The sequence below is a fragment of the Rhyacophila brunnea genome, unplaced genomic scaffold, assembly GCF_057557595.1.
Source record: "Rhyacophila brunnea isolate RB1 unplaced genomic scaffold, BYU_Rbru_1.0 scaffold_1, whole genome shotgun sequence".
NCBI classification, from domain to species: Eukaryota; Metazoa; Arthropoda; class Insecta; order Trichoptera; family Rhyacophilidae; genus Rhyacophila; species Rhyacophila brunnea.
This window is the reverse complement of record NW_028232751.1, coordinates 8,503,313-8,517,033: the sequence shown is the minus strand read 5'-3', so window position 1 is coordinate 8,517,033 and position 13,721 is coordinate 8,503,313. Positions and strand designations below refer to the sequence as shown.

The following is a 13,721-nucleotide window of genomic DNA, read 5'->3' as shown; positions in this document are numbered from 1 at the left end:
ACAACGTTTCAAAATTTTATGTTGAATCATATAAACTTGATTTGACTAGCTTAAACGATCAAAAAAAATTGTTCTTGATATAAATACTTAATAATGAAATGTCATTTCATATTGATTTCCATAGTAACGCACGTATATATTATTATTTTACAACATTTTTCTTAGTTCGTATTCTTATTTGTCCAGTGGTTGTTTGTCCGGTACAAATCTTGCAATAGATTTTTAACTAACTTCCCGACTAGCTAGACATTTGAAACTTTTAGAATATATCAGAACACGATGCCAATGCATTTTTTTTAATACTTTTAGCCATCTTTAAGTAGAATTGAATTCATTTTCAGTTAGATCTGTTTTGTATGAAAAGTTATTTCGATACCATTATTGGCTGCTAGGGGGTCCTAGCAACTAAATTAATAATATATACGTGCGTTACTATGGAAATCAATATAAAATGACATTTCATTATTCAGTATTTCTATCGAGTACAAATTTTTTTGATCGTTTAAGCTAGTCAAGTCAAGTTTATATGATTCAACAGAAAATTTAAAAACGTTGTATACAAAAAGTTCTTTTTATCTTGTAAGTATTTAATAATTCAGTTGCCAGGACCCCCTAGCTGCCAATAATGGTATCGAAATAGAGAATATCGAAGAAGAGTTTCAAACGTCTAGTTAGTCGGGAAGTTAGTTAAAAATCGATTGCAAGATTTGTACCGGATAAAGAACCACCGGACAAATAAGAACACGAGCTAAGATAAACGTTGTAATATTGAAAACTTTGTTCTAATATAAGATAGAGTACCCACCTATTAATATTTAATTTATTGCGTACTAAAGTATAGTAATTTTTCAAAAATGTATCTATAAAATCGGATTTCTTTAATCTACGACAAAAGAAAAACATATTATGTTATTGATTACATGATTATGAACCTTTTAACTATAACTGTAAATCATAAAAATAAACAGCATGTGCGTATATCAAATTTGTTTAACTAATATAACTTTTTAACGCCTGACATTTTTATCAATAATGGATTATTAATACCCATTGTTATTTATTATTAGTATGTAATTATATTATAGATATTTCTCATTAGTTAACTGCATTAAGTTCACAATACGTTACCCAGTGATATTGTTTCAAGTAATGATGATTTGTACGCCTATTGCATATTGTATTATTAGTCATCTAATGATCTATAGGGTTGTTATTATTATATTATTATATGTAGGGTTGTTATGACGATTTCGATGCATATTGAATGTATTATTAGTGATTACTAGGGATTCCAATCCCAGGATCGTCAAATTGTAATCCCGAAATCCCGGGATCAAGATTTTGGCTCGGGATTGGATTCCCTAGTGATTACTGATGAAGTAGAGCTTTTAACAAACACTTCAATTATACATAATTTAATTTGTTTGTTTTATTTTTTATTGTGATCATTGACTTAATGGGTATGTGATACACTTAATACCTACCTACTGTATTGTATTAATTTAATATATAAGTTAAATTAACTGTATTTGTTGTCAGTGTGTGTTTACTATTGGTAAGATCTCGATCAAATGGTGGAAAACTTAAATCAATTAGAATTTAAATTCAAACTCCATCAAGTACCATCGGTCGATAGAATTAATAAATATTACGTTTATGTATTTTATTAACCCATTGATCAATTATTAATAACATCATTATTTCAATATTTTGGACTCACTGAAACATTTTACGTGTGGTAAAACGGCGAAACTAATATGCATTTTTGTCTATAAAATATAGGTGGATATATCGATGGCCTAGCGCACGGTTACATGTAAGTTGTACGTATGCAGTTCATTGTGGGACAGTTATTCGTGCGCCGCAGTACGTGAAACATGAGTTCATATAACATTTTATCAAATGACGAGTTTTTCGTTGAACATTTCACCGTGGAATACATTTGTACGTATCTTACAAAATGCGGCGATAATTTGCAAATAGTACTGTTCCGATTAGATTAACCCTAACCTAACCTAACTTAGGAAAGATATCTCCACATGTTTTACTCATAGCATACGTATAAATAATATACTCCACGGTGAAATGTTCAACGAAGAACTCGTCATTTGATTAAATTTTACACGAACTCATGTTTCACGTACTGCGGCACACGAATAAGTGTCCTGCGGTGAACTGTTTACGTAGAAATTTCCGGGCCTTCACAACGCGGAGGTTTGTATTAACAGATTTTGTTTTTACGAGAACTGGATGTCAGCCACTTGCACAACCTATTAGGTTCATACTTTGACTCATGCATAAATTGAAAAACAATATGTGTACTTGCCAGATGCAGGATTCGAACCTGGGACCCACAACGCTATAGGCCGATGCTTAAGCCGCGTGGCCATTGTGGCTTATTTATTAAAATGTCCTTTTGTTATTGTATTAAGGATTTATGCATCTAAAATTGTTGTTTTCTTTCTGTTTCAGATTGCCGACACTCAGGTGAAATAAGAAAATCTTAAAAAGTCGTAATATTAAACGCGTAAAATAATGAAAGAAAAAAAATAAACACAATTTATTATTGCATAAAAACTCGATTTCTCTATTTATAAAGTCGAGAAAATTAATTCGTTAATACCTACTACCAGTACTATAAATACTACATAACGGAATATTAATACAACAAATAAAACATTTAATAAATCTTTACACTTATTTTTTTTAACAATTAATATTTGAAAACCTCAGATACACCGCAGATAAGTTGACTATTAATAATATATCGTCACCCAGCGGTTATTTTATTTGATGCAATCGATTCAACAGAAAATTTAAAAAGGGGCCTCGAAACAGTTCAAAATAGTCGAAAAAATATTAGAATATACCATAATTTTAATAATAATATGCGTCTTTCTCTCAAATTGAGTAGAAAATTTAAGATACCCAAACCATAATAAACTCACCGCAATTAACAGCAAAGGAACATAGATCTCTCAAACCGATAAATTCTTGTAAACAAAAAAAAATCACTTACATTATGTGTCACCACTGTTATCTTCAATACTAACTATTTTTGGACTCGGTATGTGATTCTGGGTAAAAGATACATTGGTATTTTTACTAGAGGAGACGTTGGTGGGTATAATTTATGGTTTTTTATTTTACATCGCGGGTGCCTAAAAATCTGTCAGTGTCTCGGGCTTTCATGTCACCGAATCCGCCACTGTCATCTTCTTTCCTTTCTTTCTTTTGCCATGTCCGCCCCTTAACTGGAGCATATGGACACCACGCGGCGCCTCCAAGAATCCCTGTCGCTCGCCAGGCTTCTTGCTTCGTTCCAGGTCAAACCAGCATCCCGTAGCTCCGCCGTATACACTCTGTAGATTGTATTTAGCGGCCTTCCAGGACGCCGGAATCCGGTCGGCTTGAAGAACAGGCAAGCCAGGTTGAAGTTCTCTTCTGGTATCCGCAGCACGTGGCCGAGCTAGGCCCAACGTCGCCTCTTCACTTTCAGCGTGATGAGAGGCTGCTTGGTGCGTTCACTTATCTCCCCGTTGCTCCTAAAGTCATACCCAGTATCCGTCGCAAACATCTGTTTTCGAAGCTCAGTATACGGTTGCTCTGAGCCGTCGTAAGGTGCCATGATTCGCTATTATAAAGCAGCACCGTCAGAATGCAAGCGTCGAATAGGCGGCATTTGGTTTTGACCGAGTAAATCGTGAGTCCCAGATATTCCGCATCAAGTTGAATGCTGCTCAAGCCATTTCCATTAGGTTAGCGAGCTCTTTCTGCAAAATGCCATTTTCCGTTATGTGTACCGCCAGGTACTTGAAGCTGTCGACGCACTCGATGATTTTTCCGTCGCTAATCAGAGAGAAATCTGAATCATGACAGGTGCTATTACACAAGACGTTTGTTTTCTTCGCGTTGATTTTCAAACCAACGCGAGAGGACTTGTTATGCAACCTGTCGATTGTCTCTTGAATGCCTTCGATTGAGATGTCGAGTAGGACAGCGTCATCAGCATATTCCAGGTTGCATAGCTTCACCGTGGGGGTAACAGGTATACCTCGGTCGGGTGGTATTGACTTCCGTAGTATGAAGTCAAAGCGAATGATAAAGAGAAACGGTGCAAGGACACAACCCCGTCTGACTCCGGTCGTGACCCCGAATCATTCCGTGACAGTGTCTCCAATTCTGACACAGCATTCGCTATTCTCATGTAGGTTTTTGATTATGGCAATGATCTTGGGAGGGATCCCGTATACTCCCAGTATCATCCATAGGGAGGGGCGGTGCGGACTGTCGAAGGCGTTCCCATAATCCACAAAGAAGCAAGCCATCGGACTGTTCAGCTCATGGCTCTGCTGGAGAAGACATCGAAGGTTGTGGATTTGGTCTGCACACGCTCGACCAGGTAGAAACCCGGCTTGGTTTTTCCTGAGGACGTACGTGCATTATTGGGTCCCTTATTCTCACCAAGAGGATGTTTGCCAAAATCTTTCTCGGAACACTGAGTAGCGTAATGCTTCGGTAATTATCGCAGCTTAGAGGGTGACCTTTTTTTGAAGTGTGATGATTTCACCGTTCACCCAGTCCTTTGGACAGTGCTCTTCTTCCCACACGATTGTCATCAGATGAAACATAGGGTGCAGGATTACGCTCAGGCTGTACTTGAATTCAGGATGAATCCCGTCTTCATCCTCACCACTGTCACACTTTACCACTGTCATCACTCCATTTGTTTTATCTTGTAAAAGAAAGACGTTTTATTGTTGTGTGTAGTTTTGATTTGTCTCCGGTGGACATTGTCACATTTTCGTATTTGGATTTTTTCAAATAAACAGCCTTCGTTATACAGGGGCATAGAATTACGTTATCAAATTACATACATGTTGCTTGCTATTAAGCAAATTAATTATCATAGAAACTAATAAAATATAAAAGTCAATTATTTTTTTTACACAGGCGAGTGTGAGCAAACGTGAACAAAAAATCCGCGTATAATTTGATAAAATGTGAGTTATATGCCGCGCAATAAATCTCAACTAAAAAACGGAAATGGCAAGTTTATCCGGAAAAACTCAATTACCCAGCGGTAAGCTAGGTTACTACGTAGGACACATCAAACGTTAAGTCATAAAAACCTGTGAAATGTTAACTAGTACTGAATAAGTCGAAACATTGACATGTCGAGACGAAAAAAATAGAACATGTCATTGATACTGAATTAATGAATATTGATTCATATGTGCGAAATATTGGGGCTAGTTCAGTTTCTTATTTGTTAGATAACTTGATTTGAAAACATAATAATGACATAATATATTACATTACCTTGTAAGACATATTTTTTATCAAGAAGTTTTATTTGTCTGTGTTTTCGATGAATTCGATTTTTATTATCACAACGTTTTTATTAGGTCGTATTCTTATTTGTCCGGTGGTTGTTTGTCCGGTACAAATCTTGCAATAGATTTTTAATTAACTTCCCGACTAGATAGATATTTGAAACTTTTAGAATATATCAGAACACGATGCCAATGCATTTTTTTTAAATACTTTTAGACCTCTTTAAGTAGAATCAAATTCATTTTCAGTTAATTCTGTTTTGTATGAAAAGTTATTTCGGAAGATATCCGTAATCCAATCCACTATTATTGGTTGCTAGGAAATTATTAATATATACGTGCGTTACTATGGAAATCAATATGAGTGTCAAAATGACATTTCAGTGTTATTTCTATCAAATACAATTTTTTTTGATCGTTTAAGCAAGTCAAGTTTATATGATTCACAGAAAATTTAAAAACGTTGTATATAAAAAGTTCTTTTTATCTTGTAATTATTTTATTGAGTCTCATCAGTGTTCATCATTGTTGAGGATTGTGAATGCTTTTATGTGTCCGAGTTATATCTCTCTATCAATTCCTGTATTCCGCTGTCCGCATAGCTAAAGGTATTGACTTATTCTCTCACTCGCTTCGTCGGATCATCGAGTAGACAACCTTCATTTTCCGATCCGACCATCAATACATCCTCTGACGATGAGGCTTTCCGAATTACCATTTTTTATCTGGCTATGTGATCAAAAATCCTACTGCAAAACACTTTTCAGGCACTTTGTAGGTAAAGAGTTTGACTTTTATTTCTTCTAGATATTCGTCATAAACGATGGTTGACACGTAATACGATTCTGTTATTCTTATTGTGCCATCCCCTAGCGGAGGCCAGCCACCATCAAGGCGATCTTATATTTGTCGTCTGCTACCCGGAATAGTTCAGTGGAGATGCACTCGTACCAATCACTTCTTAAGCCACAAAATATGGCGCCGTCCTCTGCTACGCTTACCATTGATCTTTCCTTGAATGACAAGTTGGGGAATGCTATACTTTTGTCCTCTCATAATGTGGCCGAGACATTGTAGTTTCCTGGTTTTATTCAATTAGATCGTTTTACGATTCTATATGAATAATAATATTCACTTTTTTTCGTATTTTAATAATATAAATATTTATAAAAAAATATAGTTATTAAAGTTTTCATCTCGTTTTTTTTTCAATTTGAATGACTTGTAATAAAAGCCAGACAGATCGTATTTTTCAAGTTCTTCTTGGAATTTACTTAAGTATATACTTTATTTTTATGATAATAATTAAATTATGGATATATTATGGAAATAATTACAAGATCAAAAGAACTTTTTATTTACCACGTTTTAAATTTTCTGTTGAATCATATAAACTTGACAATTCTATGTATTAATAATTTAGGACAAATAAGGCAATTGTTAACAAATTATTTTCTTGCTATTTTGTAACAAACAAACAAAAATATAGAATACTGAAATGTCATTTTGATTTCCATAGTAACGCACGTATATATTAATAATTTAGTTGCTAGGACCACCTTCTTAGCAACCAATAATAGTGAACTTTTCATACAAAACAGAATTAACTGAAAATGAATTCAAGTATACTTAAAGATGGCTAAAAGTATTAAAATCATCGTGTACTGATATATTCTAACAAATGTCTAGCTAGTCGGGAAGTTAGTTAAAAATCGATTGCACGATTTGTACCGGATAAACAACCACCGGAAAAAAACAAGAATACGAGCTAAGAAAAACGTGGTAAAAATACTTTTGGAGAAGGTGATCATCATCGGCAGTACAGACTGATATGAGCCTAGTCCACTCTACGTGAAATGTCTTCACAATCACTGCCGTGTGTTTACCACAATCACATTTTTGTTCACAGTTCAACCACCTCAGTTTAGTTCTTCCAAGTATCCTGTTGCCTTTCAGTGTATTAAAGAGCAGTCTCTTGGATTTTTAGCTATCTTCCATCTGCAATAGGAAATCACTTCATAACGAGCACAATAAAGTAGTACCATCTTTGTTGTACGGACGGCTATTCACAATAATATTTTCATTTTAAAGGCTCTTAGGTTTTTATTTGAAAATCTTCATTATTTGTACTGTATAATAATATGACATATTATATGTAAAATATAGTATGTGTGTTACTAAGTTAATAATTAGTTTACTGATTTATTGGCTAATATCAGATTGACGACCAATACATGATCTCCGATTCGTTGACTTCCTCAAATTCGTAGCTGTTTATCATTAGTGGTGCACTGATGTTAAATTCAAATTTAAACTAAAACTCAAATTTAAATTTATTTACATTTATAGTGACACGGGTTCGAATCCCGGGTCTGGAAAAATGGCATGTTATTTTTCAATTCAAGTTGTATAGTTTTTTATTTATTTATAGCGAAATTTACAAATTATAAATTCAAGACGTTCACAATATGGCATGAAAGAAAAAAAATAGAAGCAGTAATAAACAGTATAAAGAGTAAATAAAAAAATTATAAAGTACACGGAAGTACGCCGGATGAGCTAAGTAGATTATATTTTAATAATTATTTATAAAACAACGCCCAACTAAACTCATTTTCACATAAAATGATAAACTTAATATATCAGATCCTCAAAGAATAAAATTATCACGCTATTAAAAAACTTTATTGTTGCATCGTGATGGTTGGTTGTTGGAATAATGTAATATTAACTGCAAAGTAATTTTTCAAGTAATATGATTAATAAACTTTTATTAAAAATGTTGAAAATGATAGGTATATCGCAAATTTACTGGAAATAATCTAATATCGGTTTCCAATAAAAAATAGACGTTGAAACGTGTTGCCAGGAACGGTGATATAATTAAAAAAGCGTCGCAACGGGTCCGGCAACATTCGATGCAAATTAAGTGGCCGAGATTGACGGTACATAATTCAGGAATTTATGTTCTACGATGTGACACGTGATTTAATATTTAAAAAAAAATCAAATTATAGTTTCATTGCAAATAAAATGATACAAAATTGCAAATAACGAGTTGTTAAAATAATGTAAATATAAATTTTTTTCATAATATAATTTAAAATTATATACAATGGTAGTTTGAACAGTTTGTGTAAATAAGCAAATAAATCATATTCTTCGGAGTCAATGATTTAAAAAAAAAATACAGTCGAACTCGGTTATTACGATCTTGGATGTAATAAGGAAACATTCGTTGACATTTGAGTACCTTGGTATCAAAGTGGGACATAAGCCATTTACAAAATTTTACAGGAGACTCACAAACATGTGTGAAAAGTGTATGTTTTTCATATAACATACCAACTTTAAACTCAAAAATCTCTATGAAAACTACCGTTTTTGATACGTTTGGTGGATTTTTTGAAAAGAGCATCACTTGCACTACCATAATCAATAAAAACATGAATTTAGTGGGAGGTGGCGTTTGTCCTACTTTGATACCAAGGTACTCATTTGGTTAACGATTTTCTCCATACATTCACTGTTATAACGATCAACTTATCGGATAGGTATACCGAGTTAAAATACCGTTAATGGGTCGATTGTTTAAGAATATTTCAACCCTTAGCAATAAAATCCGATTGGACATGATGCCGCCAGGGACGTATTAAGTTTATGACACTAGTTAAGTGTCTAATTATTGTTGTTTTCGCCGGCAATAATAAAAAAAGTATCCACGCATATGGATATGCAAGTCCGTAGGTACCTACCAGCATTCATTATGCCAGCGCTCCATTGACGAGCCAAAAGTCCGAGGACAATAAATCTTCCGATTTGTCTATGCTCTGCCACTGATCAACGAACGTATAAAAAAGTCGAGCTGTAAAAAGTGAAAAGTTGTGATTCTCGTAATGTCTTCCGATAATCCTATAATTTTGTGTTATTTTATGTAGACTTGCATAAAATACTATAGCAGTGAAAACAACACAAGTTTTACGTTTTCTTTTATGAATTTCATAAATACAAATAAAAAAATAATTGGTAAATCTCTCATTTTCAAATGTGTAAATTAACAATTTAATCAATGAAATTAATGTTTAAAACAATTACTTACAGATTTTTTTTCGGTCCAATTGATTGCGTATTAATGTCAAATCGAATTTACGTAGTGATCGACGGACGAAGTCTGGCAACTCGGAGAGTAAAATATCAAACATGTTTGAAATCCAATGAGCCTGGTCTGCGGATTAAAAAGTCCGCAGATCTGGGGTGCTCCACGCGAAAAAAAAGTCCGAAGACTGTAAATCGTCTGACTTGCGTGCCAATGAAGCGCCGGCATTACAATAAACAACTTCTTTTGTAGTTTATGAAGGCCATGCTTGTTTCGGGGATTTTTACGATGGTTTTCAGATTTTTTCCTTTCGACGTTTTATCGACTTTTTTTCTTATGTGACCGCTCATTTAATTTTCATTTAAAATACCAATTCTCTTATATAACGAGTACCGCTTATAACGAGCAAATTCAGTCGGTCCCATCTTCCTCGTATTAACCAAGTTCGACTGTATGTATAATTTGAAAAATATATTTTATCGAACTCTACATAATTAGAGATAAAAAATTCTTACCACCGAGCCAATTTTTAAAATTTGTGAATAGGAAGAAGTCACATGAAGCAAAATTCGGTGAATATTTTTGATGAGAAACCTATTCGATGTCTAATTGATTGGGACGACGTGTTGTCTTGAGGTAATAAAACTTTTTTATTCACCAATCTCGGCCGTTTTTTCTTCATCTAGTTTTATCCCATAATACCAGAAAATGATCTATTGCAATTTTATCCCGTTTCATATATTCAATAATAATGGTTCCTCGGAAGTCTCGAAAAACAGTGACCATAAGTTTTTAAACGGCATTCATTTTTTTTATACACAATTTCACCAGTCGTCCATTGTTGTGGATTGTGGATGATTAAACTGATCAAAGATTCATATCTAATTTTCCGTAAGCCATATTGGGCACCCATTTACTTGAGGTGCCGACAGTATCAGCAATCTTGCCCATTAGTTGCACCCAGTCATCTTATATTACAATAACATGAAATTTACAATGAATTTATTCATGGTGAACTTGATTGCGCGTCTTTGGCACGCTTTATCTTCACTGTCAAATTTGGCCACTAGTAAAATTCATTTATTCAAAAATAAACAGTCTTCAAACGATGGTGGAGAGTTCCTGCGTGTTTCATCCAGCTCAGCTTTGGTTTACACGAACGTTGACATCTTTAATTAAAAATCTTTAGTGACTACATATAACGGAACTAGTCGGTTATCCTGGATACACCGGAAAACACATTTTGAAAATAGCCGATATACCGGATTATTTATTAGGGTAACCTAACCTAATCTAACCTAATCTAACCTAACCTAAACTAACCTAACCTAAGTTAACCAATAGCGCTGGCCTTCCACCCGAGAGTTCTGGGTTCGATTCCCGGTCATGACAAAAATATTTATGTGTTTTTCTCAAAGCCTGGGTGTTTGTGATTGTTCAAAATTACTAACAACCACCTTGTACGAAAAAGCAAGGACATGGCTATTAACACAATGCTTACGGGCCCTTTTTAATTAATTTTGTAATTAACGTGTTAATTTGCATTTGAAAAGTAATTAGCAAAAACACAATTTTGTGCGTTACTTTGTACGTTAATTACAAAATTAATTAAAAGGGCCCGTAAGCATTGTGTTTATAATTCTATAAAAAAAACCTAACTTAACCTAACCTAAACTAACCCAAACTAACAAATAATCCGGTGTATCGGCTATTTTCAAAATGTGTTTGCCGCTGTATCCAGGATAAACGTATAGAACCCATGTAACTATTTTTTCCGTAGTTATGGCAAATGGAAAATTATACGGTTCGGTACATAAATCTTTTGAAGAATTATATTTGCTAGCAGTAATTTTACTTAATGAATAATTATGGCGCCATCTCATAGAAATTTAATAAGCTTTTCAAACTACCCTGGAATATAATATTATATCAGTATATTTTTATTTATAATCAGTTTATAAAGTACAAAAGAAGAAACATAAAAAATAATTTGATAAATGTAAACTCTTTCAAAACGGTATTAGATATTTACCACTTTTTTACCAATGAAAAATAGCTTTTCTCGAAATCTAAAATATAAATATTTTTTTTTGAATTACATAATAAATATAATATCTACACTAATATGCATCTAAAATTTTAACAGGTTTTACAATTCATAATATATGAAAAAGTATATTGGATTATATAAATCACCTTTAAATAATATTATTATAATGATAAAAAAAAATATGCAATGTCTTATCATTTTACTATAGGTATGCATAAAAATAATATTATTTACAAAATGTGTTTTAAAATACTTCATTACGTTAATAAATACTTTTTAAAAATATTAATATAAAAAAATGATAGCTAAATAAATGAAGCGACAAAAATTTTAGCAAAAAATAAAAGATGTGAAAAGCAAATATTTATGTTTCACCGAAAAAATATTTTTAAAAACTTTAGCAGTGCTACAGAATCGGATAAACATATTTGGCGGAAATCGTTGCGATTTTCTGAAACACGGAATAAAAACATAATTGTTCCGCGAAAAAAGTTTTTTTTTTTTTTAATATTTTGTTCTGAACATTATTTTTGTTGGTGCGTGTGAACACAATGTTTAAAAACGAACAAATCGTCTACTTCGAAACAATAATACCACTATTTGTGTTATGAATTTCTGTTTTTGTTGTGTGAATTTTACTTTGGGTTGTTTTTTATTTATTTAGTTATTGATTTTGAAAATGATCAGTATTTCTATTAAATGGCTCTCTTGGAATATTAATAATTTAGTATATATATTGGATCAATATTACTTAGTTCTCGCGTGGCAATTTTATCGTTCAACTGTATATTAAATGACAGTCGAAAGTCAATTGATAATCATTGGAAACCACATTTTGCACATTGCATTGGACGAAGTTGAGTTCTTTTCTGCTTTTCGTCGATTCAATAGTGGATCATTATTCGAATTAACTGACTGTCTAGGGCAGGTAAGTAATTGAGGTGATAATAACTCGTATCGGTACATCAAACTTGCTTCGACTTTCACACATTATTTGACATTGTTTTAGTTTATAAACAACTTTTTTCAGCAATATTTTCTTTAGCTTGTAACTTAAAATATCAAATATTACGGACGAACTAGAAAGTTGACTTGACTCCACCTTATTCAATACATAGTTGACCAACAAAAATCGCCACGCAAGAATGCGGGATATGCTTGAAGAGGTCGTTTCTAAGTTAATTTTAATATCATTAATAATTTACAAGTAACGATTTCTCTTATACAGTATTTTCGATTCCCGGTCAGGACACAATATTTATGTGTTTTTCTCAAAGCCTGGGTGTTTGTGATTGTTTAAAATTACTAACAACCACCTTGTACGAAAAAGCAAGGGCATGGTGATTAATAATTCTAAAAAAAAAATCATCACATAGCACATTTGATCTAAAATACATAGGCAATGTTTCTTAATCCCTTTCGTGTGTTGCTTATATTATCTTTTCGTATTTGCTATAAAATAAGTTAATATTTTCTATGACTATATATAAAATGTTGCAAGGTATGTTGTTTTTAATACATATAATACATATAATAGTAAGTATTTGTCATTTATCTCCTAGTCACACAATAATATGGAATCAATATTATTTATATTAAAAGGGTAAAGCAGACATCTGTTGATATTCTAAATTATAATAAAAATAATAGAATAAACTTTTTAAAATACTGTCCGTTTTATATGAATATTGGCCAATTGATAGAATTACCATCAGTATATTATAAATAATGACCGTTTGTTAGAAATACTGATCAATGTATTTATTTTTTATTTTTCCAACGCCCAGGATAAGCAAAGTGATCGGACAATAGCGCCGCGTCGGCGCCGCTGCCATCCTATATTCCCGAGTGCGAATCGTAAAAAAAATCCGGGTGTATGAATAAGTGCGCGAACAAGAAGATCTCGTTCGGGAGCCTGGGCGTGAACCAGCGCACCATGCTCGCGTCCAGCATGTTTGCGAAGTTCAAAAGCGCGCCGGTCATTGTGCACAATGCGTGGGACGCGAACCCGATCTTGGAGTTCTTCGAGATCGGCAAGCAGATCGCCAGCTGCGGACCAGAGCATGTTTGGAAGATACACGAGGGCTACAGGAAGAATGACGCCAAGGTAAGATTTTTTTGTCATTGAAGTTGTTAATAATTTAGAGTGTATCTCACACAGTAATATGTAACTACTTACCTTATTGCGCTCCCAAAGAATAAGAAAAAATATTGGAGAAAAACCTTTCTTTATGAAAAA

The 13,721-nt window shown here is 33.2% G+C and overlaps 1 protein-coding gene across 1 annotated transcript in view; it reads left to right on the top strand.

The window, feature by feature from the left end:
• Positions 1-13,418: 13,418 nt before the first annotated feature.
• bma (SCY1-like protein bma) overlaps positions 13,419-13,721 on the top strand; it is a 405,735-nt gene continuing 405,432 nt past the window's right edge. The window contains exon 1 of the mRNA XM_085960528.1: positions 13,419-13,589. Coding sequence (XP_085816654.1) covers positions 13,419-13,589 — 171 coding nt within the window. The remainder of the gene's footprint in view (positions 13,590-13,721) is intronic.